The 24568-nt window shown below is 37.0% G+C and overlaps 3 protein-coding genes, 1 long non-coding RNA gene and 1 other non-coding gene across 5 annotated transcripts; 4 read left to right on the top strand and 1 right to left on the bottom strand.

Moving 5' to 3' along the window:
* The first annotated feature begins 137 nt into the window (after positions 1-137).
* On the top strand, positions 138-830 carry LOC142629151 (uncharacterized). The gene has a single exon (XM_075803132.1). It carries the CDS (start codon positions 138-140, stop codon positions 828-830), a length of 693 nt encoding a protein of 230 aa, XP_075659247.1.
* A 538-nt stretch (positions 831-1368) lies between these two features.
* On the top strand, positions 1369-2193 carry LOC142629150 (uncharacterized). Its single transcript, XM_075803131.1, has 2 exons — positions 1369-1714; positions 1790-2193. The coding sequence occupies exons 1-2, from the start codon at positions 1369-1371 to the stop codon at positions 2191-2193; spliced, it is 750 nt and encodes a 249-aa protein (XP_075659246.1).
* A 10805-nt stretch (positions 2194-12998) lies between these two features.
* On the top strand, positions 12999-16880 carry LOC142627764 (uncharacterized). Its single transcript, XR_012842936.1, has 2 exons — positions 12999-13244; positions 15694-16880. It is a non-coding gene; the product is annotated as an uncharacterized LOC142627764 (long non-coding RNA).
* LOC142630119 (U6 spliceosomal RNA) lies at positions 13101-13203 on the top strand. The gene has a single exon (XR_012843231.1). It is a non-coding gene; the product is annotated as a U6 spliceosomal RNA (small nuclear RNA).
* A 978-nt stretch (positions 16881-17858) lies between the features above and the next one.
* LOC142627763 (UDP-galactose/UDP-glucose transporter 3) lies at positions 17859-22976 on the bottom strand. Its single transcript, XM_075801638.1, has 7 exons — positions 22686-22976; positions 21789-21886; positions 21560-21690; positions 20747-20777; positions 19932-20035; positions 19645-19766; positions 17859-18538 (listed from the first exon to the last, which is right to left on the bottom strand). Exons 1-7 carry the CDS (start codon positions 22787-22789, stop codon positions 18130-18132), a joined length of 999 nt encoding a protein of 332 aa, XP_075657753.1. The 5' UTR covers positions 22790-22976; the 3' UTR covers positions 17859-18129.
* Between the last annotated feature and the right edge of the window lie 1592 nt (positions 22977-24568).

Here is a 24568-nt window from a genome sequence, read left to right as displayed (position 1 = left end):
TTCTGGAGACGATAGTGATAATAGCTACTGAACCTAGGTCAAGGACTCCTCCCAGTGAGTCTTTTTCATGTGATGAGGAGCGCCATGATAGGCAAAGAAGGAAGAGTCTATTTCATAAAGGCCTGGGCAACGATGATATGAGTAAGGCTCTGAATCAGATTTCTAAGTCACCTTTTACCCGTAGAATTGAGGGAGGAAGACTTTCTCGATGGTTTACTCAGCCAAAATTTACCATGCATAATGGCAGAACAGACCCTATGGAGCATGTTAGCTACTTCAACCAGAGAATGGTTGTCCACTTGAAGAATGAGACCTTGATGTGCAAGGTGTTCCCATCCAGTTTGGGGCCTGTGGCAATGAGATGGTTCGATGGTCTAAAGGAAGGCTCTATTAACTCCTTTAAAGAGCTTACAAGGGTCTTTGGTTCTCGTTTTATAATTTGTAGTAGAGTTCCTCGACCTTTAGACTCCCCGCTGTCTATGACTATGCGAGAAGGGGAAACCCTAAAGACGTATTTTGACAGATATTGGGAGATGTTTAATGAGATAGATAAAAACTTTGATGATGTGGATAAAAGGACTTTCAGGGTCGGCCTACCTGCCGAGCATGATTTGAGAAAGTCGTTGACCAGGAAACCTGTTAGGAGTGTGCGTCAACTCATGGATCGTATTGATGAGAGTATAAGCGGGTCGAAAAGAATCAACAATAAGGGAAAGGGAAGTCTAAGGTGGTCCCTCAAGATAGAAGGGATTTTAGGTCAGACAGATACAACAATAACCATCCTCGGAGAGATTTTGCTAGGCAATCTGGATCTATTGCTGCTCAAGTGATTAACACAGTATTTCGAGAGCCAGTGCATCAAATTCTAGAAAAAAAAAATTAAGAATGAGCTATACTTTAAATGGTCAAATAAGATGGGAGGAGACCCCATAAAGCGCAACCAAAGTCTTCATTGCTAGTACCACCAAGAGCGAGGACATACCACAGAAGATTGTAGGACTTTGTGGAGTCACTAGGAGAAACTGGTCTGAAGTGGAAAGTTAAAGCAATTCTTGTACCAACCCAACAAACAAGGTAGTTAGACAGGGTCGGGAACTCAGGGAGGTGCTTCTAAAAGACCACCTTTAGGTACAATCAATGTCATTCTTGCTACTCTAGGAAGGACTGTCTATAGCTCGACCATCTACAGAGGACTTGCCCCCTAACTCGAAAAGGGTTAGATTGGAGGCTTGACCGGCTTTGAACTTTTCCGATGAGAATAAAGTTGGAACCTTGCGGCCACATGATGATGCCCTGGTAGTTACTCTCAAAATTGGAGCGTATGACGTAAAGAGGGTGTTGATAGATCAAAGTAGCGGTGCAGAGATCATGTACCCCGAGCTATATAAGGGGCTAAAGCTGAGGCCCGAGGACCTGGTCTATTATGACTCCCCTCTGATAGGGTTTGATGGGAAGATTTTCTTTCTAAAGGGCCAAATCAGGCTACTTGTTCAGACAGAGTCAGAAGTTGTGGAAGTGAACTTCATCGTGGTAGGCGCATACTCCCTTTATACTGCTATTATAGCAAGATCTTGGCTCCACGCCATGGAGGCTGTGCCTTCCACCCTACACTTGAAGGTGAAGTATCCGTTAGGGGATCGAGTCGAGGAGCTGGTTGGAAGCCAGTCTATAGCCAAGCAATACTTAGTGGCTACAATCAGATACCAGGTCGGAGGTGAGTCATCGGCAGCTGCTGAGCAGGGTTTATAGCAATCAAAGGTGCCAGTGTGGTCCGCGGACGTGGTGGTAGGAGAGGTAAGATGTGAGGAGCTAGAGAAAGTTGTTATTGGTGATGATAAGAGTAAGTTCTTCCAGGTTGGAGTTCAGTTGCCTCTTCAGGAGAAGGAGGAGTTGGTAGTGTTTCTTAGGAGAAACATCGATGTGTTTGTGTGGAATACTTATGGAGCTCTTGGGGTGGATCCAAACTTCATTTTCCATCACTTAAACATCAATCCATCTGCCATCCCTAAAAAGCAACCACCTCAGCTCTTATCTAAGGAGCATTCTGATTCTGTCAGGGAGGAAGTGACCAAGCTCAAGCGGGCAAGGGCTATTGAAGAGGTATTTTACCCTGAGTGGTTGGCCAATACAGTGGTGGTGAAGAAGAAAAGCTGGAAGTGGCAAGTATGTGTGAACTTCACGGATTTAAATTAGGCATGTCCAAAGAACCCCTTCCCCATGCCTCAAATAGACCAATTAGTGGATGCAACTGTGAGTCATCCTCATATGAGCTTTTTAGATGCCTTTCAAGGGTACCACCAAATACCATAATTTTTGGATGATCAGGAGAAGACTGTTTTTATTACGCTTACTAGAAACTACCACTACAAGGTGATGCCCTTTAGATTAAAGAATACAGGGTCTACTTACTAGAGGATGATGACCAGAATGTTCGAGCCACAACTAGGCAAAAATATTGAGGTTTATATAAATGATATGGTGGTAAAAAGTAAGGTAGTGTTCGAGCACGTGGATTACCTCGAGACCATTTTTAAAAAATTGAGGAGGCACAAATTGTGCCTCAATGCTTCCAATTGTTCTTTTGGCATTGGCTCAAATAAATTTTTGGGCTACATGGTCACTTATCGTAGAATTGAAGTCAACCCCGATCAAATTAAGGCAATTAACAATTTGCAGCCTCCTCGAAATCCCAAAGAGGTCCAGAAGTTGACAGGGATGACTGCTACTCTAAACCAATTCATCTCTCGGTCGGCAGGCAGGTGTAGGCCTTTCTTCTAGTTGTTGCATAAGTGGAAGGGATTTGAATGTACCGAAGAGTGTGCCCTGGCCTTCCAGCAGCTAAAGGAATAACTTTCTCGGCCACCTATTATGTTCAGGCCCGATGAGGAGGAGGTTCTGTTTGCTTATGTTGTTGTAGCCTCCCATGCAGTGAGCTTAGTACTAATACGAGTCGACAATGGTGTGCAGAGATCAATTTATTATGTGAGCAAGTCATTACATGAAGTAGAGGTTCGTTACCTACCACTAGAGAAAGCCATTTTAGCAATGGTTCATGTTATACGTAAGCTCCCTCATTACTTCCAAGCTCACATAGTTGTAGTTTTAACCCAACTTCCTTTTCAATCCCTACTTCGGAAAGCTGATTACACGGGAAGGATTGCCAAAAGGGGTACGATCCTAGGGACTTTTGATATCAAGTATATGCCTTTTACCTCTGTTAAAGGTCAGGTCCTCGCAGATTTAGTGGTTGAGTTTGCTGAATCTCCACTAAAAGAGGAAGGAGAAAAGCGGAACATAGATGGAAAATCAGTTGGGATAATGTCCTTGCAAGAACCTTTAACTTGGAGGGTATATGTTATGGTGTAGCTAATCAAAGGGGATCTGGAGTAGGGGTAGTTGTGGTATCTCCTGAGAAATCCTTGACGTTGGGCTTCTCAGTCACAAACAATAAGCCTGAATATGAGGTTTTGCTGGTAAGGATGGATATAGTTCAGAAAATGGGAGAAAGAATAGTAGAGGTGTTTTCAGATTTAAGGTTAGTTGTTGGCCAGGTGAATGGAGAATTGGAAGCCAGGGATTTGAGGATGCAAGGATATTTGAGTCAAGTTTTGCACTTGTAATTAGAGTCCAAGTTTTTCACCTTACAGCAAATCCTTAAAAGCAAAACCACGCATGCAGATTCTCTTGCCACTCTCACAACCTCCTGAACGTAGGGCCTACCTTGGGTTATCCTAGTTGAGGATTTGTGTAAGCCCATTGAGATGAAGAGGGAGAAGACTTAGATTCATCAAGTTAGGGCAAGGCCTAGTTGGATGGATCCTATTGTGCTATTCCTTAAGGATGACATCTTGCCCAAGAAGAAGGGGGAGGCCGATAAGGTGCGAAGAAAAGCTCCTTAGTTTTGGTTGTCCGAGGATCAAAAGTTGTACAAACGCTCTTTCTTTGGACCTTGTTTGCTGTGCATTCATCCTGAAGTAGTAGAGCCACTCCTAGAAGAGCTACATGAGGGGATTTGTGGGAGTCATATGGGAGGCAGATCATTGTCTCACAAGGCTCTCACTCAGGGATATTGGTGGTCAAATATGCAAAAGGGAGCACAAGAATACATGAAAAAGTGTGACCAATGCTAGAGATTTGCTCCAAACATTCATCAGCTAGGGGGTGTGCTTAACCTTCTGTCTAGTTCGTGGCCTTTTGTTCAATGAAGCTTGGATATTATGGGGCCCTTCCCTAAAGCAACAAAAAATAGGAGATGGCTTTTGGTTGGCACTAATTACTTCACCAAGTCGGTTGAAGCGGAGCCACTAAAAAATATTAGGGACGTGGATGCCAAGAGATTTGTGTGGAAAAATATTGTCACTTGATTTGGGATTCCTTATACCCTTATCTCAGACAATGGACTTTAGTTAGATAGCAAAGCTTTCAAAAGGTACTGTTGTGAATTGGGGATCAAGAATAGGTACTCAACTCCTGCTTATCCACAAGGAAATGGCCAGGCTGAGGTAATTAATAAAGTCATAGTGAATGGACTCAAGAAGAGATTGGAAGATGCAAAGGGTAAACAGGTGGAAGAGCTGCCACATGTTCTTTGGACATATTAGACTATCCCTCCTAGGTCCACAGGGGAAACACCCTTTTTCAATGACTTATGGGGCTGAGGCTGTGATTCCTTTAGAGACCGGATTCCTAACACTGAGGACAAGCTAATTCACTCCAGACAACAATGACAACCTACTAGAAAAGAGCCGATTTAATTGAAGAATAGAGAGAAAATGTCATGGTTCAATTAGCATATTATCAACAGAAACTCAAACAGGGTTATGACTCAAGTGTGAAGTTAAGACCGTTAACCCTTGGAGACTTGGTGTTAAGGAAGGTGGTGGGAATTGCAAAAAAAACACAGCATGGGAAAAGTTAGGACTCAATTGGAAAGAGTCATACCGTATCACCTCGGTAGCTGGTATAGGTGCATATTTCCTAAAAGATCTAAACGAAAATATTGTGTTGCGCCCCTAGAATGTAAATAACCTACGAATGTATTATTATTAATAAAAGGCAGTTCTGCCATGCTTTTATTTGCGACGTTATGTGTCATTCTTGATTACTTGTTTGAATATTAAACAGAACTTTGGTCATGCTTGGTTCCTTAGACCACATACCTTGGGTAAATTAATATTCTTGATTACTTGTGTGAATATTAAACAAAACATTGGTCATGTCTGGTTCCTCGGACCACATACCATGGGTAAATTAATATTCTAGATTACTGGTTTGAATGTTAAACAGAACTTTGGCCATTCCTGGTTCCTCAGACCGCATACCTTGGATAAATTAACGCTTCAATAAATTCTCTAAAGGTTAAAAAGAACCTTGGACATGCTTGGTTCTTTGGACTACATACTTTGGATAAATTAACGCCTCAATAAATTCTTTAAGGGTTAAACATAATCTTGGTCATGTCTGGTTTCTCAGACCACATACCTTGGGTAAATTAATGCCTCAATAAATTCTCTAAGGGTTAAGCAGATTCTCGACCATGTCTGGTCCCTCGGACCACAGGCCTTGACTAAAATAACGCCTCACAGCTTCACCAAGGATGAGACCTCATCATATGCGTCATCATGAGAAAGCAAGGACTCACTCTGGGTTTTGATTAAAGGATTCCGAAGGTACATTCATAAGGTACTCTTAGAATGAGAGACCTCAAACACCCATTTTTCTACTAAGTGTTCCGTTTTGTCTCTAAGGACTTAAACATTCCTATTGATTAAACAATTTTTAGTACTAACACAGTTATTTTCTCACTATTTACATGGGATTAGTTTACTCGAATTAACAACAATTCAATACTGTTAGCTTTTTTTTAAAGTATGGGTTTTCACCCTTAGAAGCATCATTAATCTAACCTCTCAACAGTAGACAGAACAGTTACTACATCCAATTAGAGGTAAATACTGCAAGAAAAATAAAAGTGCACTTGTCGCAAAGCAAAAGTTAATGTCTTTTCATTAATCAAAAGGAAAGATACAACATAAACCATGGCAAACTGCCACAACAAAAGGAAAGCTACACAAAAAGAAAAGAAAAATCCTAAGCTCAGTCTAGGCTGGAGGAGGAGGGTCTTCTTTGCTAGCTGGCTGGAAGACAGTAGGATCAGCGGCCTTACCCAAGGTGGCCTTCTTCTCCTGGGCTACGGCTTAAGGCTTGACTGGCTTGGACTCCTTAGTCTTGGGAGCAGTATCCTTGCCTTGATCATCCTCTGGGCCCTTGGTCTCTTGCAAAGTTTTAGCTACCTTACCTTTGCCCTTAACCTTTGGCTTAGTTCTACCTTGGGTAGTCTCCATGCCCTTGGCCACTTTTGTCCCTTGGCCTAGGTCACCAACCTTACCAAGCCCTTTGGAAGTCTCAAGGGGGGGGGGGAGAGGGGCCTGGGTGCTGGGAGGCTACGCTAGTGCTGTTGTAGTAGGGGCAGTATCCATCTCAAGGCCCGAGGCTTCTTCAGGAGCTTCTCGGAGGTCTTGTGGATGGTACACATTTTCAACCCTCCTCCACTCCGAGGTAGCAGGAACTCCAGCCAGGTTCAATGCCTCGTTCCATACCTCGAGGCAGTAGTTCCTACAGACCCCAGCCAACTCATCAGTTAGGCGGGCCTCAGTCTCCTACATTCTAAGATCATAGAACTTTTGATCCAAAGCATCCGCAGATGCCTGAGCCACCCGAGTAGCCTCCTTAGCCTGCTCCAGCTTTGCCTTCAAATCCATGACCTACTGTTTGGCCGTGGCCAGCTTTATCTTAGCGTAATGAAGCTTCTTACGCTGTTCCTCAGCCTACACCTCAGCGGTCTTAAGGCTAGCCTCAACGCTATTTCGATCCCTGTCCGCAGTAGCCAGCTTCAGAGCCAGCTTCTTATTCTTTTGATCGGTGGTGGCCAAAGCTTTGCTGGTCTCTACGCGAAGATTGTTCGCGACCCTAGCCTCGGACTGAGCATCTTCACCCACTCTTTGGCCGTGAAAACCTCTTGGATTTCCTGCACAATGACAAGGGACACCCTATCAAATAAGAAAAAGATGTCCTATCATGAGGTTAGCAAGCCGCGTCGAAAAACTTACCAAGGCCAAGGCCAAGTCCCTTTTCAGGGACGGAAACAGATCTTGCTGCTTCACGTTTTTTAGAGCAGCCATATCCTTCGGCAACAAAAGGGGCTGCTCTAGAGCGTCGGCAACATAGTGGGCATTCCCTCTCTAGAACTCCCTGATGGAGGAGTTCTAGGGTATCGTTGCGCCATCTAGCTCTAGCCAAGGGCTCCACGTTAGGTTCAAAGGGTGCACCTTGGCCACGTGCTTAACATTCTTACCCTCGGTCGAGGAAGCCCTTCCCTTGCTCTTGGCTGTCTTGGGCATCTTTGGAGGAACCCCCTCATTGTGCAGGACCAACTCCCCCTCCTTGGCCACCTCCTTGTCCTTATTTCTCTTCTTCATATTGGCAGGCATGAAGGGGTTAGCTAAAGAAGGAGGAGGAGGAGGAAAAGTAGGAAGCTCAGATCCTCTCCATTGGCATTTCTTCTTCTGCTCCTTCCAAACTGCTGGTTATGTGCGCGACGACAAATCCGGAGGATAGAATGCTTGAGGGTCTGTCAAGTTCGTCTTCCGAGTCTGAGACCTGAATTATAGGCTCCCTCTACTCCTCCCTCACTTCCTCAAATTGAAACTAGTCTATCTCCTCCTAGAGTGACAAGCGCGAGGAAGCTGTATCTTCTCTCGAAATTGCTACTTTACGGGGAGAACAATGGGAAGGCAGCTCGACTTGCTAGTACCTTCTCAGGCTAGGAATCCAGGCGCTAAGATGTCAATCTGAGCCAGCCGAGGATCACTTGCTCTGATCGCGTTGCCCACGTCCTGAAACACATTGAACAAGAGCTTGAAGTCAAGGATAAAGTGAATAGCTCTCAGTTGTCTGTCCTCACTCACGAACACCTCGGATCTTAGCACCCTGCTGAGATCTGGAACGTTGACAAAGTTGAGATTAGGAGCCACATATCTTTTATCTATAAAAAATAAAAATAAAAAAAAAGCCAAGAAATAAAACCACAGTTAGAGAGGCAAGTCATCAGTCAGAAGGAAACCAATTACTAATGAAATGAAGAAAGAACCAAACTATAAAGATGATTCCCGTACTAAAGGACCTAAACCTAGGGTACCCCACCTGGTGCTCCCTACTGAGTTGGGCAGTGAAGACCGTCATGCCATTCACCCAAGACGATTCAAAAGTCATCTTTCATGCGCTTGTTTGATTTGGGGAGACATGAGATAAGCCTAACTTCGGAAGACCTAGACTTAAGATAGTAGTCAAAGTCTGCAAGCAGTTGACACTCATACATCCAAGCAACGTCATGTCAAGTGATGCCTAACCCCATTTGCTCTTTAAGAGCGTCTACACTACCTAAGACTCTAAACAGGTTGGGCGCGCATTGATAAAGGCAGATCCTATAGGCGATCAAATAATCCGAGGTCACCCTACCTATGGGAAGCCTCATTCCCCTTTGTATGAAAGAAATCATTGGAATAACGACCTCCCCCTCCCTTTTGAGGTCGTGCCACCCACCCAGAGGGCGGTACTGCAAGGAGACACCCTGGGGAATATGATACAGGGCCCTAAACCCCTCCATACCTGCAGGGGTATCTACTAGGTGAGCAAACCTACCCATCTAAGCAAGCTAAGGTTAAGGGAAAGAACTTTTTCGAAGAAAGAAACAGAAAACAGAAGGCCGAGGAGACTGGTCGAGGTGAAAAGAGCCTAAGAATAATATTGGGGTAGACAAGGAACTTACGAAAATAATGACTAGAGTCACCTCAAGAGCTTCTTGGAAGTTTGAAGATTTGTAAAATGAGAGAAATGAATCCCCCAAGCACCTTATATAGGAGGAAAAGTTGGGCGGGAGTTACTCTGCCCAAATTTCGAGGAAAAACACCAGCCATAAGATCTTCATCTCACCGTAGGACGTGGGGAACAAGGTGCCATATTGCGCATTCAATGATGCGTTGCAAACTCCAAAGTGTCAGGAGTGCTTACAGGGCATACGAAGTGACGTTCTCACGTGAGAAAATCAAAGAAGCATGTGGGGACTGCCACCTATGGTCAAAACCCATTTTTTCTCCTCAGATAGGAGGGAAAAACTGGAGTTTTGAGGGGTTATTGTGGGACACAGGAATTTAATAAGGTAATAGTGACACGTGTCATATTCGAGGCCGAGGAGGCCGATGCAGTTCCGAGAAGACCATACCCTCAGATGGTTAAGGTCAGGAGCGCGAGCTTTGGTCACGTCGATGGCACATTACCAGAGGAGGTTGCACATTGGAGGAAGGGCTTCAAAGAGCGGATTGGTCCTAGTGTGTTTGAAATAATGGTAGCTGCCACCACATTTATTGCACCCCACCAAACCTTTTGGCCACATTTATGTAGAGAAGACCATTGAATAGTACTATCTTGGCTGCCACAACTCACAGAAGATTTGGGAAAGTGTCTGATGGGACAAACACTCGAGTAGTGGCCTACATGATCAACAAATGGAGGACCAAGATCAGCTGAAAGATGCTATATAATGGAAGAAATCCTCTAGGAGAAGGGGATCATTTGAAATCTAGAGAGAAAATACTGTAGTAACAAGAACTGAAATTGTAACTAAGTTTAAGAGAGATATATACACGAGTTATTCTCCTCGGATTTTGCCGGGGAAGAGCTACTTTGCATAAAACTTGTTTATCTTGGTTTTTCTTGTCATCTGGATCCACTATAGTTGTTGTCCAATCCATTAAAGCTTAGTTTCCAACCCACTTTCTACAAATTCATTGTGTTGGGCCTTAATCCTGCCACCTTTTGGACTTAGGATCCAACTCACGTCCTTACATGTTCAAAATTAGTCATTTTATTATGGTATTTAAAAAAATCATTTAAATAACATTTTCTCCAGTTATATAAAACAATATTATGACTAAGTAATTTAAATCTTTTTATAAAATTACGTTTTTCATACAAACTACTATGTATTGTTATTGAATGCAAAATACATTATATGTTCCATTACATAAAACTTATAAAATAGAAAATACTTCTTATTAAACAACACATACACTATTTATATTACATTATTATAAAATAATTATATTATATTTTCTCACGTATCGTGTAAGTTTGCAATTAATTATTGTAACAATCATGAATAGACCACCCCAAGCTGAGGATCCCAGATAATCTCAAGAGCCACCGTTAGTATTAACTTTTAATATATGCTAGTAAAAAGCAACCCAATAATACTGGACCTACAACTATGTGGTTTTGCTTCTGTTATATATTCCCTATTACCACACACACACACAAAAAAGAGCAACCCAATAAATGTGAGTCATAGTGGGTGAAAAGGAAAGACTAGGAGACCCCATGCTGGGGGAAAAAATCTAGAATATGATGAAAGTTATGATTGATGAGCTGCTAAGGGAAAGAAGGGATCTGTTGTGACATATGCAACATGTCTTACACAATATATGGATTTCATATAATTGTGAATTTAGGAGCCCACATGATGGAGACATATTGTTTATATAGTCCGTATGAGATAATTATTAGTTAGGAGGGAGCATCTCCAATAAATGAGCTGAAACCAAAATCCTCTCTAGTTTAGAGAGTAAAACTTAAAAACACAGTTCTAACAGTCTCTCCAAAGCTCAAAAAAGTGTTTTAGTAATGAAAATTCGTTCTCTTGGTCTAGAATGTTATTGTTTATTAGCAAAATAATTTAATGGAATAAAAAAATCAACCCCATAATACTTCTCACTCTCTCTCGCCGGGTAAAAAAACTGTTAAAACTAATACATAAAAAAGAATGGAAATGATTATTTTAAATGAGATAGAGAAAGGGTAAAGAGTTTATTGGAAAATGCATTTGAAAAAGCAAGTAAATAAAAGGTAAAAGAATGGAAATGATTATTTCAAATAAGATAGAAAAAGGGTAAAAGTCATTGTTTACTCTCCAAACAAGACAAAAAATATAGAGAGTATGTTAGAGATGCTCACCACTAAGTTTTTAAACTACTACACATGCAACCCCTACGTCAATAACTTCAAGTTAACACATGGTGCAACTACTTGACCCATAAAAGTTAAAAATAACCTATCTAGTAAGGAATATAAACCCATAAAATTTCACCCAATTCTCATGTAATTATCTTTTCATTTGCAATAATATTACCCAAAAAAAAAAACTTAATTTTTGATCCAATTTTACAATATCACAAGTTACAGACCCATGTGATGCGTGAAGAAATTTGATGATCTATTTTTGTTAAGTGAAAATGGAAATAGTAGATAAAACTTATAAGTGTTAATCTCAAACTCTTCTTAAAATGAATTGATTCTTTTCTAACAAAATATAGCTGATACAATATATTAGATTTTCTAAATTAAGCTATCAATATTTGATAGGACAAAATTTAGCTACAAAATTAATTGTAGCCTAAGACTATAACCTTACTCAATAAAATAAACATGACCACATATTTTGAAAATCTAATTGTTGAATTGCATATTCTTTACGCTATTAATACACATGTCAAATTTTGTGTCAATCAGATATAATTTACTATATGATCTATAAGTTTATATTTTATGCATAATTTTAAATTAAAAAAACTTGCAATTTAAACAATTTATTGATGACATAACTATTGATCTTTAATTTTTTAGAATTTTAACAAGCATGAAGGATATAAGAAGAAGATATAATCTAATAATGAATTTGTCGAAATTCACCTCCAATAAATAGATATTGAATAAGGTTGTAACCTTAAGGCTACAATCAATTTTGTAGCTACAATCAATTTTGTAGCTAAACTTTATCTTATTTGTTATTTGAAAGTGTTTTAAATTTTGTAAGTTTTTTTCCCAAGGAAACGTAATGTATTTTACACTCAATTATTATATAATGTGAGATATTTTGTAAATAAATAACTTTGTGATTAGATTTTTTTTTTTTTTCTAATACTCCTTACAAATGGTTCATCCTCTATACATCTTAAATGACTTAAAGAGAACAAATATAAGTAAATTCATCACTTATATTAAAAAAAAAAATTACAATGCTTTAATAACATAAGAAAAATGTAATTTTATAAAAAAATGTACTAAAATTACATTGAGAGTGTGACATAACTTTCAATGAAAAACTCGTATTTCTATACAAATCTCTCTCCCAAAGTATCACTGAATGGATTGAAATGGACCGAATGACACTAAAGTGGGCCAAATGGATTGAATTGGACCAAATTGAATGGACTAAAGTGGACTGAAATGTACCGAATGGATCAAAGTGGATCGAAATAGACCGAAATGTTATACTGATATGACTCAACAGCTTAGCAATAATAAATACTATATTTCAGTTTTTAGATATTATTATATAGATGTTGATGTTGATATGGTGGACTAGAAGTGATTCACAAAAAGTGATAAGTTCATATAAATAGAAGTAGGTAGAAAGTGTTTACAACTCACAATTGACCACTTTTACATGTGAAATTGTGCATACCCCTAGAGTTATTGTTTCATTTGTATAGTAACGGATTAAAATGAGGTAAATACACGAAAGAGATTGAAAGGAAAAAAGTTTAGCTCTAAACTAGTTTGAATAATGAAAATACCAACTTACAAGGTGGCAATTGAAAATATATGCAGTTTTAGTAAAATGATTTTTATAATGAATCAAGTAATTTATTTAAATGATACACATAAATAGACATATAAATAGTCACATTAATGAATTAGATGAAATTCGGCCCAAGTTTTAGTGGCTATAGGTTCTTTAACATGATTACTTGTTTTTCATTGCTCATGATGCTTTTTAAAATAGAAGAAAATTAAAATTATCCGACGTAGAACAGAACATCCGCGAGAAGGACAAAAGAGTGAAATTGTTACGACACTGACGCGTGGAAAGCCAAAGCCCAAAAGCTAACTAAATAGAGCTTTCTAGTTGAGAACCAGCGAATCCCACATCGTCTAGTTACACAAATCTTTAAGTCTTTATTAGAATGAAGGAGGCAGCTAAGCTTGTCCCTTCGGGGACATCCGATAAAATTGGAACGATACAGAGAAGATTAGCATGGCCCCTGCGCAAGGATGACACGCATAAATCGAGAAATGGTCCAAATTTTTTTTCTTTTTTAAAATCCAATCGCCCCCCTCTTGCTCAACAGGTAAGAATTACTCAAACCCTCTTGAAATTTGATTGAATCTTTTACATTATGCAACTGGGTTCACCTTCTTATTTCGTCAAAGATGATATCTTTGTTAACAATTCGTATAATTTTTAATTTTTTTTTTTCTTGTAATCTGCAAATTGAATTGTATTGTTCTTTTGTTTTACTTTGAAACTAAAGCTTGATTTTTTTTTTTTTCCGTTTCCTTAAAAAACTGTTGAGCTTAGGAGGCATTCCCACATTTAGTTTTTGAATTGGCTTTTGGGTATTAGTACAATATTAAAGTACACTAGGAGTAGGACCTCCATCATGTGGAACCTGTGAATTGCTCTTAGACTGAAATATACAACTTCCTCAGGTGAATTCCAGTCATTTCAAAGCTGCAATATCCTTTTTTTGCTGTTTTAAGGTTAAGTTAAAATGCCAATTTAACTTTGAAAAGTTTAAAGAGCAAAACCCCAATTTGCAGCTTGGCCTCAGTCCAGAAATAAGGGCAAATGATGGCAATATGGATCACCGGCATATAATACGCATGATCACTTCTTTGGCTCTCATTGAAGCTAATCAAACTGATTTGAGTTACACTTGAGTCCACCATGAAGGTCATAGACTCATAGAGTGATTATGGTCTAAGCCATTGTGCTGTTGAAAATTCTGACTTGTCCTTGCTTGAGTCCACACACTGAAGTTTCCTAAATACAAGTCATTAATAGAAACCCTTTGTGGAGGTCGCCGTGATTAGTATTCTGGAGAGGGTACCTTCAGGAACTGAGTACGTGTTTGGAGTTGATATATTTAATGACAGACAATTGCTAGAGTTGAGGTTGAGTTTGATTTGGCTCTTCATTGAGACGCACTCGCGAGAGATTTTGAGAAATTCCAGTCCTGCCTCACATCCAGTGTTCACTGGCAAGTTTCCTGCAATTGAAATGGCAAAATTTAGTATTAAGTGTCAGTTAAGGGAACAAATAACATTTTTTGTTTTCTAAAAGTCTGTTTTGGGAAGTTCTAGTTTGGTGTTTTCATGCTTCAGATAGTCAATTTAAGCTCCAGAAAAGTCTTGGTGACACTAGTAGTACACAGTTTTCGCGCGTGAGCTCCATTGGGAAAAGTTTTTGAGTATTAATTATTAAATCAATTCCTATTAGCCTAGAAGTTTCTTAGATACGATCTGAATGCTAGTTCTGATTATCATACTTTAACTTTAAGAAGCTGCTTTAGTTTATTGGTTTTGTTGCTGGGTTTTCCATCCTGCAGATTAGTGATTTATCTGTGTCTTATTTTTTTGATAAGTAATAATCTGTCTTATTATTATTACAGTATCGATTGTTAGCCAATTGTATTTTTCTTCTAAATTTTTTGCTCTTATTCTGTTGCTAGTTTACTTTTAAATAAACAGTCAATCTGCTCTTATGTTATCAACAACCATGGCTGCCCAGATCAAACTCATTTTTAAATATCATATCAAGTTCCCATATAAAATCCTACTGAGTCAAGTATCATATCAATTTGAGAGAGTTTTTAACCGGGATGGTATTGGATTTGTTCTGGAAGAAGAATTGAGTGGTGATGTTTGCAATCCTATTGGTTGGAGGAGATTTAAAGTCTGCATTCTCGAGTTGGTATGTGAAGGAAAATTAGTTTTAGTTGTAAGTTGTAACTAGTAAGCTTTTCTTAAATGTAGATAGGATTTACTTGTGAGGTTTAAAGAAAGATATAAGTTTAGAATGATAACCTACAGATGACATTGGCACAAAGAGGAATGGCAGGGAAAGCACTGCAAGAAGCAAGAGCCATGGAGGTGGCTTGTTTGATTTTCGATTGCATTGTTGTGTTTCACATGGTTTTCTTCTTAATGTAAAGAAGTGGAGTACCTTGATAAAATTTATTATTGCCCACTTGCAACTGTTATTTTAAAACCTAATGAGATGTGATTAGAATGGTGAAATAATAAACAAACGAAAACTTCCTGTGTTTACACATGCTTTTCCTGGCTAAAATTACAGGTTGATTCTCCTCAGGATTATCCATGTGGTCCAAAAACCTCACCTCATAGTCTTACCCCATTAATAGTCTTGGTTTGAACTTAAGCCGTTGTGGCCCTAAAAAATCAAGCCTAATTTATACAGATTTCAATCGTTGAATCCAAAGAAAAGAATCAATAGAAAATAAAATTTAGCATACAGATTTTGTTGCCTACAATTTAAATTTTGAAATAAAATAAAATATAATAACTTTGTAATTTTGCACAAAGTAGTGTGCAACTGAGTGTGAGTATATTTTAATGTGCAACTGAGTGCGAGTATACTTGCTCTATCAGTTATGTTTAACTAATGCTCAAGTTATACTGACTCAATTGAAGAAGTCCTTAATTTGTGATTTCTTAAATCATTTGGAGTTCCTAATATTGTGCCTTCAATGCTGATATGAATTTTTCTATGAATAGAAAAATTTGATTGCAAAAAAGCAATTACAGAAGGGAAGAAGAGACAGCTTCCTTCCAATTTACATCAGCAAAAATGGGAGGACCAAATGAGGAATCAAAAAACCCACAAATGCATTCTTAAATGACCGGGTTGCAAGTGAGTGAGCTGCTGCATTGGCTTCTTTGAATACCCAGTTGAAGGCAATATGAGGGAGGTCGCTTGCATAGGTCTTCACATCATGCAAGAGGCCTTGGATTTTCCATGGGGGTTTGGGGTCTGCATTATTAATAACCTTTATGCACGCTTGGGAATCACCTTCTAATCACAACATTCTGCAGATTCTGGTTAGATGCCAAACACATGGACCATCTTAATGCTTCTGCTTCAGCTTGGACTGGGATATTGGTGGATACCTTCTTTGTGTGGGCAAGCACCAAGTTCCCTCTCCAGTCTCTAGCAACCACAACTATGACTGAATGTTTGGAATGTACAGCTGCATCACAATTCAGTTTAAACTGACCTGAAGCAGTCATGCACCATTGACTATTAGCCCTACTTCTATTGCTTTGATGAGAGCTCTTCAACACAGACCAATGCTCCGAGAAGATCCTACTGAAGCCTCCTTGAAGGCCTTCATGGAAAATGCTTTTCCTTTCAAAACACATCATGGTTTCTCCATTTCAAGATAAACTCCATGATTGAAGCGCTGTATAGAATAAAGCTTTTCCTCTCTTCTTGGTCAAACAAGAAGTTGCTAGGAGGGTTGAAATGAATTTTATCAGCTGCTCCACATTGTTTGCCCTCAGGAACTGAATTCTTATAATGCATCTGCTACCAAACCCCACGGCTTTAGCTATCTCAAAGAACTGGAAAAGGTGATGCACTGATTCCTGCTCCATCTCACAAACAGGGCAGCAAGCATCCCCCTCGTTGGTAAACTTGGCTAGTATGTACTGAAACAAGAAAGTATAGTATTCACAAAATAGTGTAGTACAAAGAGTTTATATATAACAAGGTTGTGTCATATATATATAGATATATATTGAAAATATAGAATTGTGTACATTTATTACAATTGTGTTCATTCAATATACAAAAATGTGTATATTCTTTGAGAAATTCTGTAACTGGAATATATAGAATTTTGTACGTTGTTAGAAAAATAGAGTATATTGAATTTACAAAATTATGTACATTCTTTGAAAAATTGTGTACATTGAATATACAGAATTATATTCATTCTTTGAAATTTTGTTCATTTAATATTGTGTAAATTCTTAGAAAATTATGTACCTTGAATATATATAATTGTTTACTTTCTTAGAAATTGTATAACTCGAAAATACAAAATTTTGTAAATTCTTTAAAAAATTATGTACATTGAATATACAAAATTTTGTATGTTATTTGAAAAATTATGTACCTTTACTATACAAAATTGTGTAAATTATTTGAAATTGTGTACTTTGAATATATATAATTGCGTACATTCCTAGAAAATTGTGTACATTAAATAGACTAAACTTTGTACCTTTGTACCTTTGAAATTCTTTGATTTGCATACATTGGGCTTACTTCCAAGTGGCTGGGGTTAGAGATCTCAAGTTCGAGCTTTTGAATTGGGCTTACTTCCAAGTGTTTTGGGAGGTGGAGATCCCAAGTTTGAAAATTTGAATCCGGCAACGAGAAAGTGCTTGAGAAATCACCCTGCCCCCACCTCGACTCAATGTCCATTAGTACCCTCGTGAGGCTAAAAGCAAGTTTGGACCAAATAGGTAAGATGCTGCCATAGTAACGTCTTGTACTTTTACTCATATGACCTATTTAATGAGTTATATGATTGTAATCAATAAGTGCCGAGCATGTAAATATTTTTTGTAGCTTTGTTCAAAGCTATTGCTAGGAAAGTATATATAGTTAAAGAGTTAGATAAAACTTTTTGTAATATTGTTAGACATTTGTCTATAAGTGGTAATAAGGTAGGATACTCATTTTGTAATATAGAACAGGCATGGTTTTTTTTATAATTTCTAGGAGATTCTTTTTATTTTGTATTCATGCATCTTTGTTTTATGTTTAAAGAGATGCATATTAATTGTATATCTTAATGAATAAGCCTGATAGTTTTATAAGATGTCACATAAATGGATCGGAAGAGATTCTCCAAATTTATTTTAAAGAAAAATTCTCTCTTTTGCTAATTCATTTGGTTTTTTGTTATTTCCACTATTCACTACAACATATGGAACATTTATGCTAAGCATAGGATAGTACGGCATGAGACTATTTAAAATAGTGTTTCTCAATAAGGAATCTACAATTACATTCACGATTTTCATGGGTATAACCTAGATCCACTGAGCCCTAAAGTTACTATAAATGATATAAAAGGGATAAAATGGTGAAAACGAAAAAGGATGAATGTTAAAAGTTCAAAATTGTTACACACTCCCTCTTCACATGGGCTGTCTCTTCTTTGGAGCTCTCTGCAATTTCCTCCACTTGAGGTAGATTTGGTATGACAACCCAGAGAAGACCATGGCAACACACCCCCATTGCTTTGTTGACAGGGGATTGCCACTCAGCAGTGAAGAAACCACAATGCTGACAAACTTACGGGTCGTGGTGATGGTGGTATCAGCGAGGGAGCCAAATCTACTTATGGTTAGAAAGATGAAATTCTGGCCCACTGCCCCACAAAGGCAGTAGAGAAATATGTCCCATGCTGCCTCTGGATGCTGCTTGCAAAATTGGACCGCCTCAAATCCGCTAGCGTGCGGCCAGCCAAACATGTAGATCATGTTGTAAATGGTACCCCATAAGTTCATTCCTAGCATTATATCCCAGGCACTTGTTTTCGGGTACCTATGCCAGAGAAACCATTATGTTTGAGTACTACAAATGCAATTCAAGATGGTTTGGTACGAAAACGAGAGAGCCTGTGTGATTCAAGCCATCAATCATTCTTAAACACAACTAATTTAAGCTTGAATAGCAAGGGCTGCCACGGACATTTTAAAACATATTAAAGTACACACAAGCTCTTCAAGTTAATGAGTCTCAAATGTACTCGATCTTGATTTGTTTCATATGCCAAATATCAGTGTCCCACACTCAACAAGTGACTGTTAAAGGTGAACATGAGAAGAGCAATCGTTTACAAGAGGGATGAAAGATAACTTCTTGGCCAACTGGTAAACTTAGAATGAATATTCTGGAACTATTTTATGTATGTAATTTCTTTTGAAATTGGTTTATGTTATTGTGCTTTTGCTTGACTTGCTCCCACATAAATTTTGTTTCTTACAAGTAAAAGGAAAAATAATGGACATGTATGTAGCTCTTTAGGCATTCTGCTAACTTTTCTAGAGAAAAATTATGGTCTTTTCAACAAATTCAACACATCTTCCTTGGCAGTAAGGTAAATTAACAACAAATTGCTTCTTCAGTTAAATAATGTTTTTTTCTATGAAAGAAAAATTTCCAAAAAAAACATTTTCTGTTGCTTGCCTTGCACAAAATATCATTAATATTTCTTGTAATTTCAAATAAATCTATGAACAAAAACTTTCATTAGTGAAAAAAAAAAAAAAAAAACCTCAAATAGCAAAATATTTTCCTTCTTTTTTTTTGGGGGGCGGGGGGCATTTGGGAGCCTAAAATGGGGGGAAAAAAAAAAACTCCAAATTGGGAATCTACAAGAAAAATTAAGCAGGAAAACAATTGGTTTGAGCCAAAAAAATGGCATTTGAAAAAAAAAAAAAGAAGAGTCAATAGTCGGTCAACACCAATCAAATGTTTTCCACTCTATTGGGCTTGTTTTCCAATGACTATAGAAAACATTTTCCGTTAACTTGTATTTTTCACCATAACAAGCACCAGAAAATGCGGGAAAAAAAAAATTCAGTATGCATTTTAACCCGTAAAAAAAAACACAGAATGTAAAAGGAAAATGTTTCTTGTTAACATACCTTGTGGTTATTGAATCCTGAGTAGCATTTGTAAATCCATCAAATGTAAGGTTCAGAAAACATAGCAAATATCCAAGAGGTGCATTTGGCTGTGCCAGCTTGCCAATAGTCTTCGAGCTAGTCTGAAATCAACCGGATTATGGATGAGACAAACATAAAATCAGAAATGGAAATTGCCAGAAGAAATCATTTATTTATAAAAAATAAAATAAAAACCTGTCTTAAAAATATAAAACGGGGATCAAAATGAAAAGAAAAAAAGTTGTTAATATAGATATAGTCATCACCTTTAAGAGGGCAAATGTAGATACCCCTCCAGCAACAAGGAAAGTGCAAAGATACTCTGGAACAGTGTATCTTATACCATAAACTAAAGCACCCATCAGCATTACTGCATGAAAGTAAGATAACTCATTAGTAAGTTATTCATAAAACTTGCCACAGAAATGTTGACCTATTTCTACATATAAATCCATCCTCACTGGAACAAATACACAGAGCTCGAATAACTTCTATATGTCAAAATAAATAGGAACCACCTTATATATACAATTATCCAACTTGCCTGGATACTGACTATGACAGTTTTTCATTGAAATAGTGTGATTGATATCATCCCCAAGGAGAAGGAAGGGTCAGGAAAAAAATTAGGCAAGACTTAGAACAGCAACATTCAGTCATTCAGTTTTGGAAAACTATTAAAAAAACAGATGCACAAAATTCATTACAAACTTCTTTTCTTGCTAATTTATATGAAATGGAAAAGGAAGAGCAAACTAAACAATCATATAAACTAAGGTCAGTGGTTTTGATGAAGGGGACTGCATCTTTCTAAATAAGTAATGAAATTCCATAGAATTCAGCACCATAATATACAGAATGGTTTATATGAACTACTTTTGACAATTCAAGGCCTTTAAAAAGGTTTGGTTGGTGCGCTCAAACCAACACCTAGGCTATAGACTACAACTGAGTCAGCCGGACACATGCTTGAGGGCCATATGAATGCAGTTTCAGCAATAAAAAGCATGCATTTTACAGTAAGAATTAACACGCAGCATGCTTGTTCAGGTTTATACATATAAACTCATAAATATCTCACCTGGAATCATTTTTGAGGATTTTGCCAGTACCTGAAATCAGTAAAAACAACATCAATATTTACGGCAATCAAGTTATTTTCATATGTACTTCAAGATCACACTAATCAAGAAATATTGCCACTGCTATGTAATACAAAGCCAATGATTTGTAGCTCAAATGGCACTTCCTTTGCCACAATCATGAGATGGAGACTGTTGTCTTGGGTGCAAGACCATGTGTCGTGTATCTTACCAATCAAAAAACATATGGAAGCAGAAAAAGTCTACCAATTTATACTATTATTGAGGAATTAAAAAAAAAAAAAACCTGGTAGATTCATAGAACCCAAAGAGAGAAACTTATCTAAAGAATAGACTACCAATCACCATACTCTCTCTCTCTCTCTCAGAGTAAATTAAGAATGCGTTTGGATTGCACGACGTTTGAATGGTGGGACCCACTGCCCTGTGCACATAAATGAAGATAAAGGCGTTTTAAATGAAGACAACCGCACAGTGGCTATGCATTTTGCGTGTCATGTCATGAAGTAATACTTCATAATTATTTTCGGTGCAATTTGTCTTGTCATGCCATGTCATGTCCGTATAGGGACCCGCGTTTTAAAATTATTTTGTAACAGTGTTTTTAGTTTTCAACAAAATAAGCAGTATCCAAACAGACTCTAAATCCGCACTCAATGCATTTTGAATATACAACCCATTTATTTTATTTTTACAACGGAAAGGTGTCACTTGAGCTAGAACTCATTGGCACCCCTGCACTTTCCACCAAATATGAGAAACTGACAAACAATGAGAAAGTAGAAACATGCCTGGGCTGGGTAGCTGATATACTTTAGTGCTTCAATTCCCATAGCCGGACCAATTGTATTCGTAATGCCAGCACTCCAGTACGTCCACCAAGGAGCGCCGCCATTACTACCACTGGACCAAAGCTTTATCACTGTTTTTTACACACAATAACATCAGAATCACATCTCCATCATCATCTTCACAAAGGAGAGGATGAAAAGGCAAGAAAGAGGGTGAAGTTGAACTCACTTATGAATGACCAGATTAAACACACTACATTCTGTGCCAAGTTAAGGAACGAAAGGTGTTCGAACCTCTTCTCATCTGGACCAAATCTCTTGGTCGACCTATATAATGAGAAAAAACAAGTCGATCAGGTGGTGCATATTTCATTGGTAGCAAGCAATAAGGGCGCGCATACACAAAATTAGAAAATTTTGAATCACGCAAATACTGCCATTAAAAGTAATACAGAAATTTTCGTTTAAGGAGACTTACACAAGTTCATAATCATATGGTCCAAAAACTCAAAACTTTTTGCAAATCACACAATTGCTATCTATAGAAACTCCTCATTCAGTAAAAAATGAGGAATTACTGCCATTACAATGGATAAGCCTAAGCTTTTCACTGCTATTGCAATAAACTAAAATCCGAGCTTTACGAAACCGAAAATTCAAACACAGCTGCATTTGAATTTAATTGTCCTTGAAAAAGATAACACTACTTATGCTTTATTTGAACAAGTGACCTTAGCTTCAACAAGATTATAAATCTAAATTAGAAGTTTTTAACAACCAAAATTAGAAATTGATGCAAATAGAAACTCTTAATTTAGTGCAAATTGATCAATTACTGCCATTAAAAAAACAAAACATTTTCACTCCGATCGCCTATAGACAATGCTGTAACCTAAAAATCCGAGCATTGCTCATCTTATTAACTTTCCGATTAATTTTTTACAAGATTCAAAAAACAAACCAAATTCAACTCCTACAAATCACAAAAAAAACCAGCTCGTGATCTAGAAAATTCTGAAACACACACACTTTCAGTAGCTTCTAACAGATCGAATCAATAACAATGCTAATAAATCTTTGTTCGATAATTCAATTAGCAAATTTCCAAAAAATTTAGAAAACTTACAGAGTTTCTTGAAGAAAACCTTGGTAGATGTAAGCGGACCAAATTCCGGTGACGCAGAAGGCCAAAACCAAGACACGGCGGAGTCCGTCGCCGTGAACTTCCATTAATGTCGCCGGAGACCAATCAGATCCGGCGGATTTTTTTTTTTTTTTTTTTTGAATTTACAAATAATTTTCAAGAATGAGAATTTGAGAAGATTGAGAAAAGCGAGGATTGAAAGAGAAGTAAAAGAGTGAGAGAGAGAGAGAGAGAATTTGATGCGGAATATATGTGGAGAAAGAATAGAGAGTGTAGATGAAGAAGAAGTTGATATATAAGGGGGAGAGAGAAAGAGAGATGTGGGAGCGCGAAGCTACGTAGAATTTACACGTGGAGGTTTCTCATTGGTTTAGTGACTTCACTCGGCGCTTCTGATTGGCTAAACAAACGCGGAGCTTCCTCTTTGGGTTCTGGAGCGAAGACTCGCTAAAGTCTAATAAACCCCTTTAACACGGTCACTTTAGTTTTATGTTTTTTTACCATAAAATAGAGGAATATATTTAATATACGCATGACAATGTGGCATGTGAGTTTTTAATAAATAAATAGATAGTAAAAACAAAGTTAGGCTTAAAAGTTATATATCCGTCAAGTAACTATTCTCATTAATTATTAATTAATAAATTAATTTATGCATTCTCAAAAAAAAATTTATTATTATTTGTTAGGATATATTTTCTAAAATTAAGGAATAATATTTAAAAGAATAATAATTTAATTTAGATAAGATTTTATCATCTAAGTTTTAGAAATTTAAATTCTACAACAATTAAAAGTTTATTATAAAAATTTTATATATTTAAACCTCATCCCATATCCCATATTTTCGTTTATTTATTTATTTTATTTTATATCAAGCTAGAGTCTAATTTCTAATAAACCCCTTTACACTGTCCACTAAATCCAAGAGTAAGTTTACAACTTTTAAACTATTGCTTTATTAATTTTGGATAGGCACAAAAGCTTAATTAATTGTTGATATCAATTTTTTTTTTCTTCTTTGTCACTATATGAATTATCTACAATTTTTTGTTTTTTGTTCAATACACATTTTTTGTCATTAATTTTATTTTAAGTGTTAATTCATCTACTTAAAAAATTTTCGCTCCACACACTTGAAAAAGTTCAAGTTTTAAGAATTTCAGGTTTTTTCCTGTGAATTAAGAGTTTGAGTTTAGTATTTATTTTACTTTTTTATAATACTCTTACTCTTATGAAGATAGTTTTCTTGATATTAAACTCTATTAGCTAAGTTTTTTTAAAAAAAAATAAAATTCTATTTCAAGTTTTCAAACTAAAACCATGAGCTCCCATAAAAAAAAAAAAAACTAAAACCATGAGTACAAAAGCTTAATTAATTGTTGATATCAATTTTTTTTCTTCTTTGTCACTATATGAATTATCTACAATTTTTTTTTTTTTTGTTCAATACACATTTTTTGTCATTAATTTTATTTTAAGTGTTAATTCATCTACTTTAAAAATTTTCGCTCCACACACTTGAAAAAGTTCAAGTTTTAAGAATTTCAGGTTTTTTTCCTGTGAATTAAGAGTTTGAGTTTAGTATTTATTTTACTTTTTTATAATACTCTTACTCTTATGAAGATAGTTTGCTTGATATTAAACTCTATTAGCTAAGTTTTTAAAAAAAATAAAATTCTATTTCAAGTTTTCAAACTAAAACCATGAGCTCCCATAAAAAAAATAAATAAATAAATAAAATAAATAAAAAAAACTAAAATCATGAGTACGTTTATATTAAAAGCTGTGAGACTTCTGAGCCTGTACTGAGGTTTGTTAATTCCAAGTCCTATTTTTTTTTTTTTTTTGTTATTTTCATTCAT

This window comes from Castanea sativa, chromosome 3 (assembly GCF_040712315.1).
Source record: "Castanea sativa cultivar Marrone di Chiusa Pesio chromosome 3, ASM4071231v1".
NCBI classification, from domain to species: Eukaryota; Viridiplantae; Streptophyta; class Magnoliopsida; order Fagales; family Fagaceae; genus Castanea; species Castanea sativa.
This window is presented reverse-complemented; position numbering and strand designations above follow the sequence as displayed.

Bases quoted from the DNA above. Each gene is read 5' to 3' on its own strand.
- LOC142629150 (XM_075803131.1), top strand. From the start codon at position 1,369: ATGTACCCCGAGCTATATAAGGGGCTAAAGCTGAGGCCCGAGGACCTG. The intron at 1,715-1,789 runs GTGAGTCATCGG...ACGTGGTGGTAG, and splicing joins AATCAGATACCAGGTCGGAG to GAGAGGTAAGATGTGAGGAG.
- LOC142627763 (XM_075801638.1), bottom strand. From the start codon at position 22,789: ATGGAAGTTCACGGCGACGGACTCCGCCGTGTCTTGGTTTTGGCCTTC. The intron at 21,691-21,788 runs GTGAGTTCAACT...TGTAAAAAACAG, and splicing joins TTTAATCTGGTCATTCATAA to TGATAAAGCTTTGGTCCAGT. The intron at 20,778-21,559 runs GCATGTTTCTAC...TACTGATTTCAG, and splicing joins ATATCAGCTACCCAGCCCAG to GTACTGGCAAAATCCTCAAA.
- LOC142629151 (XM_075803132.1), top strand. From the start codon at position 138: ATGAGTAAGGCTCTGAATCAGATTTCTAAGTCACCTTTTACCCGTAGA.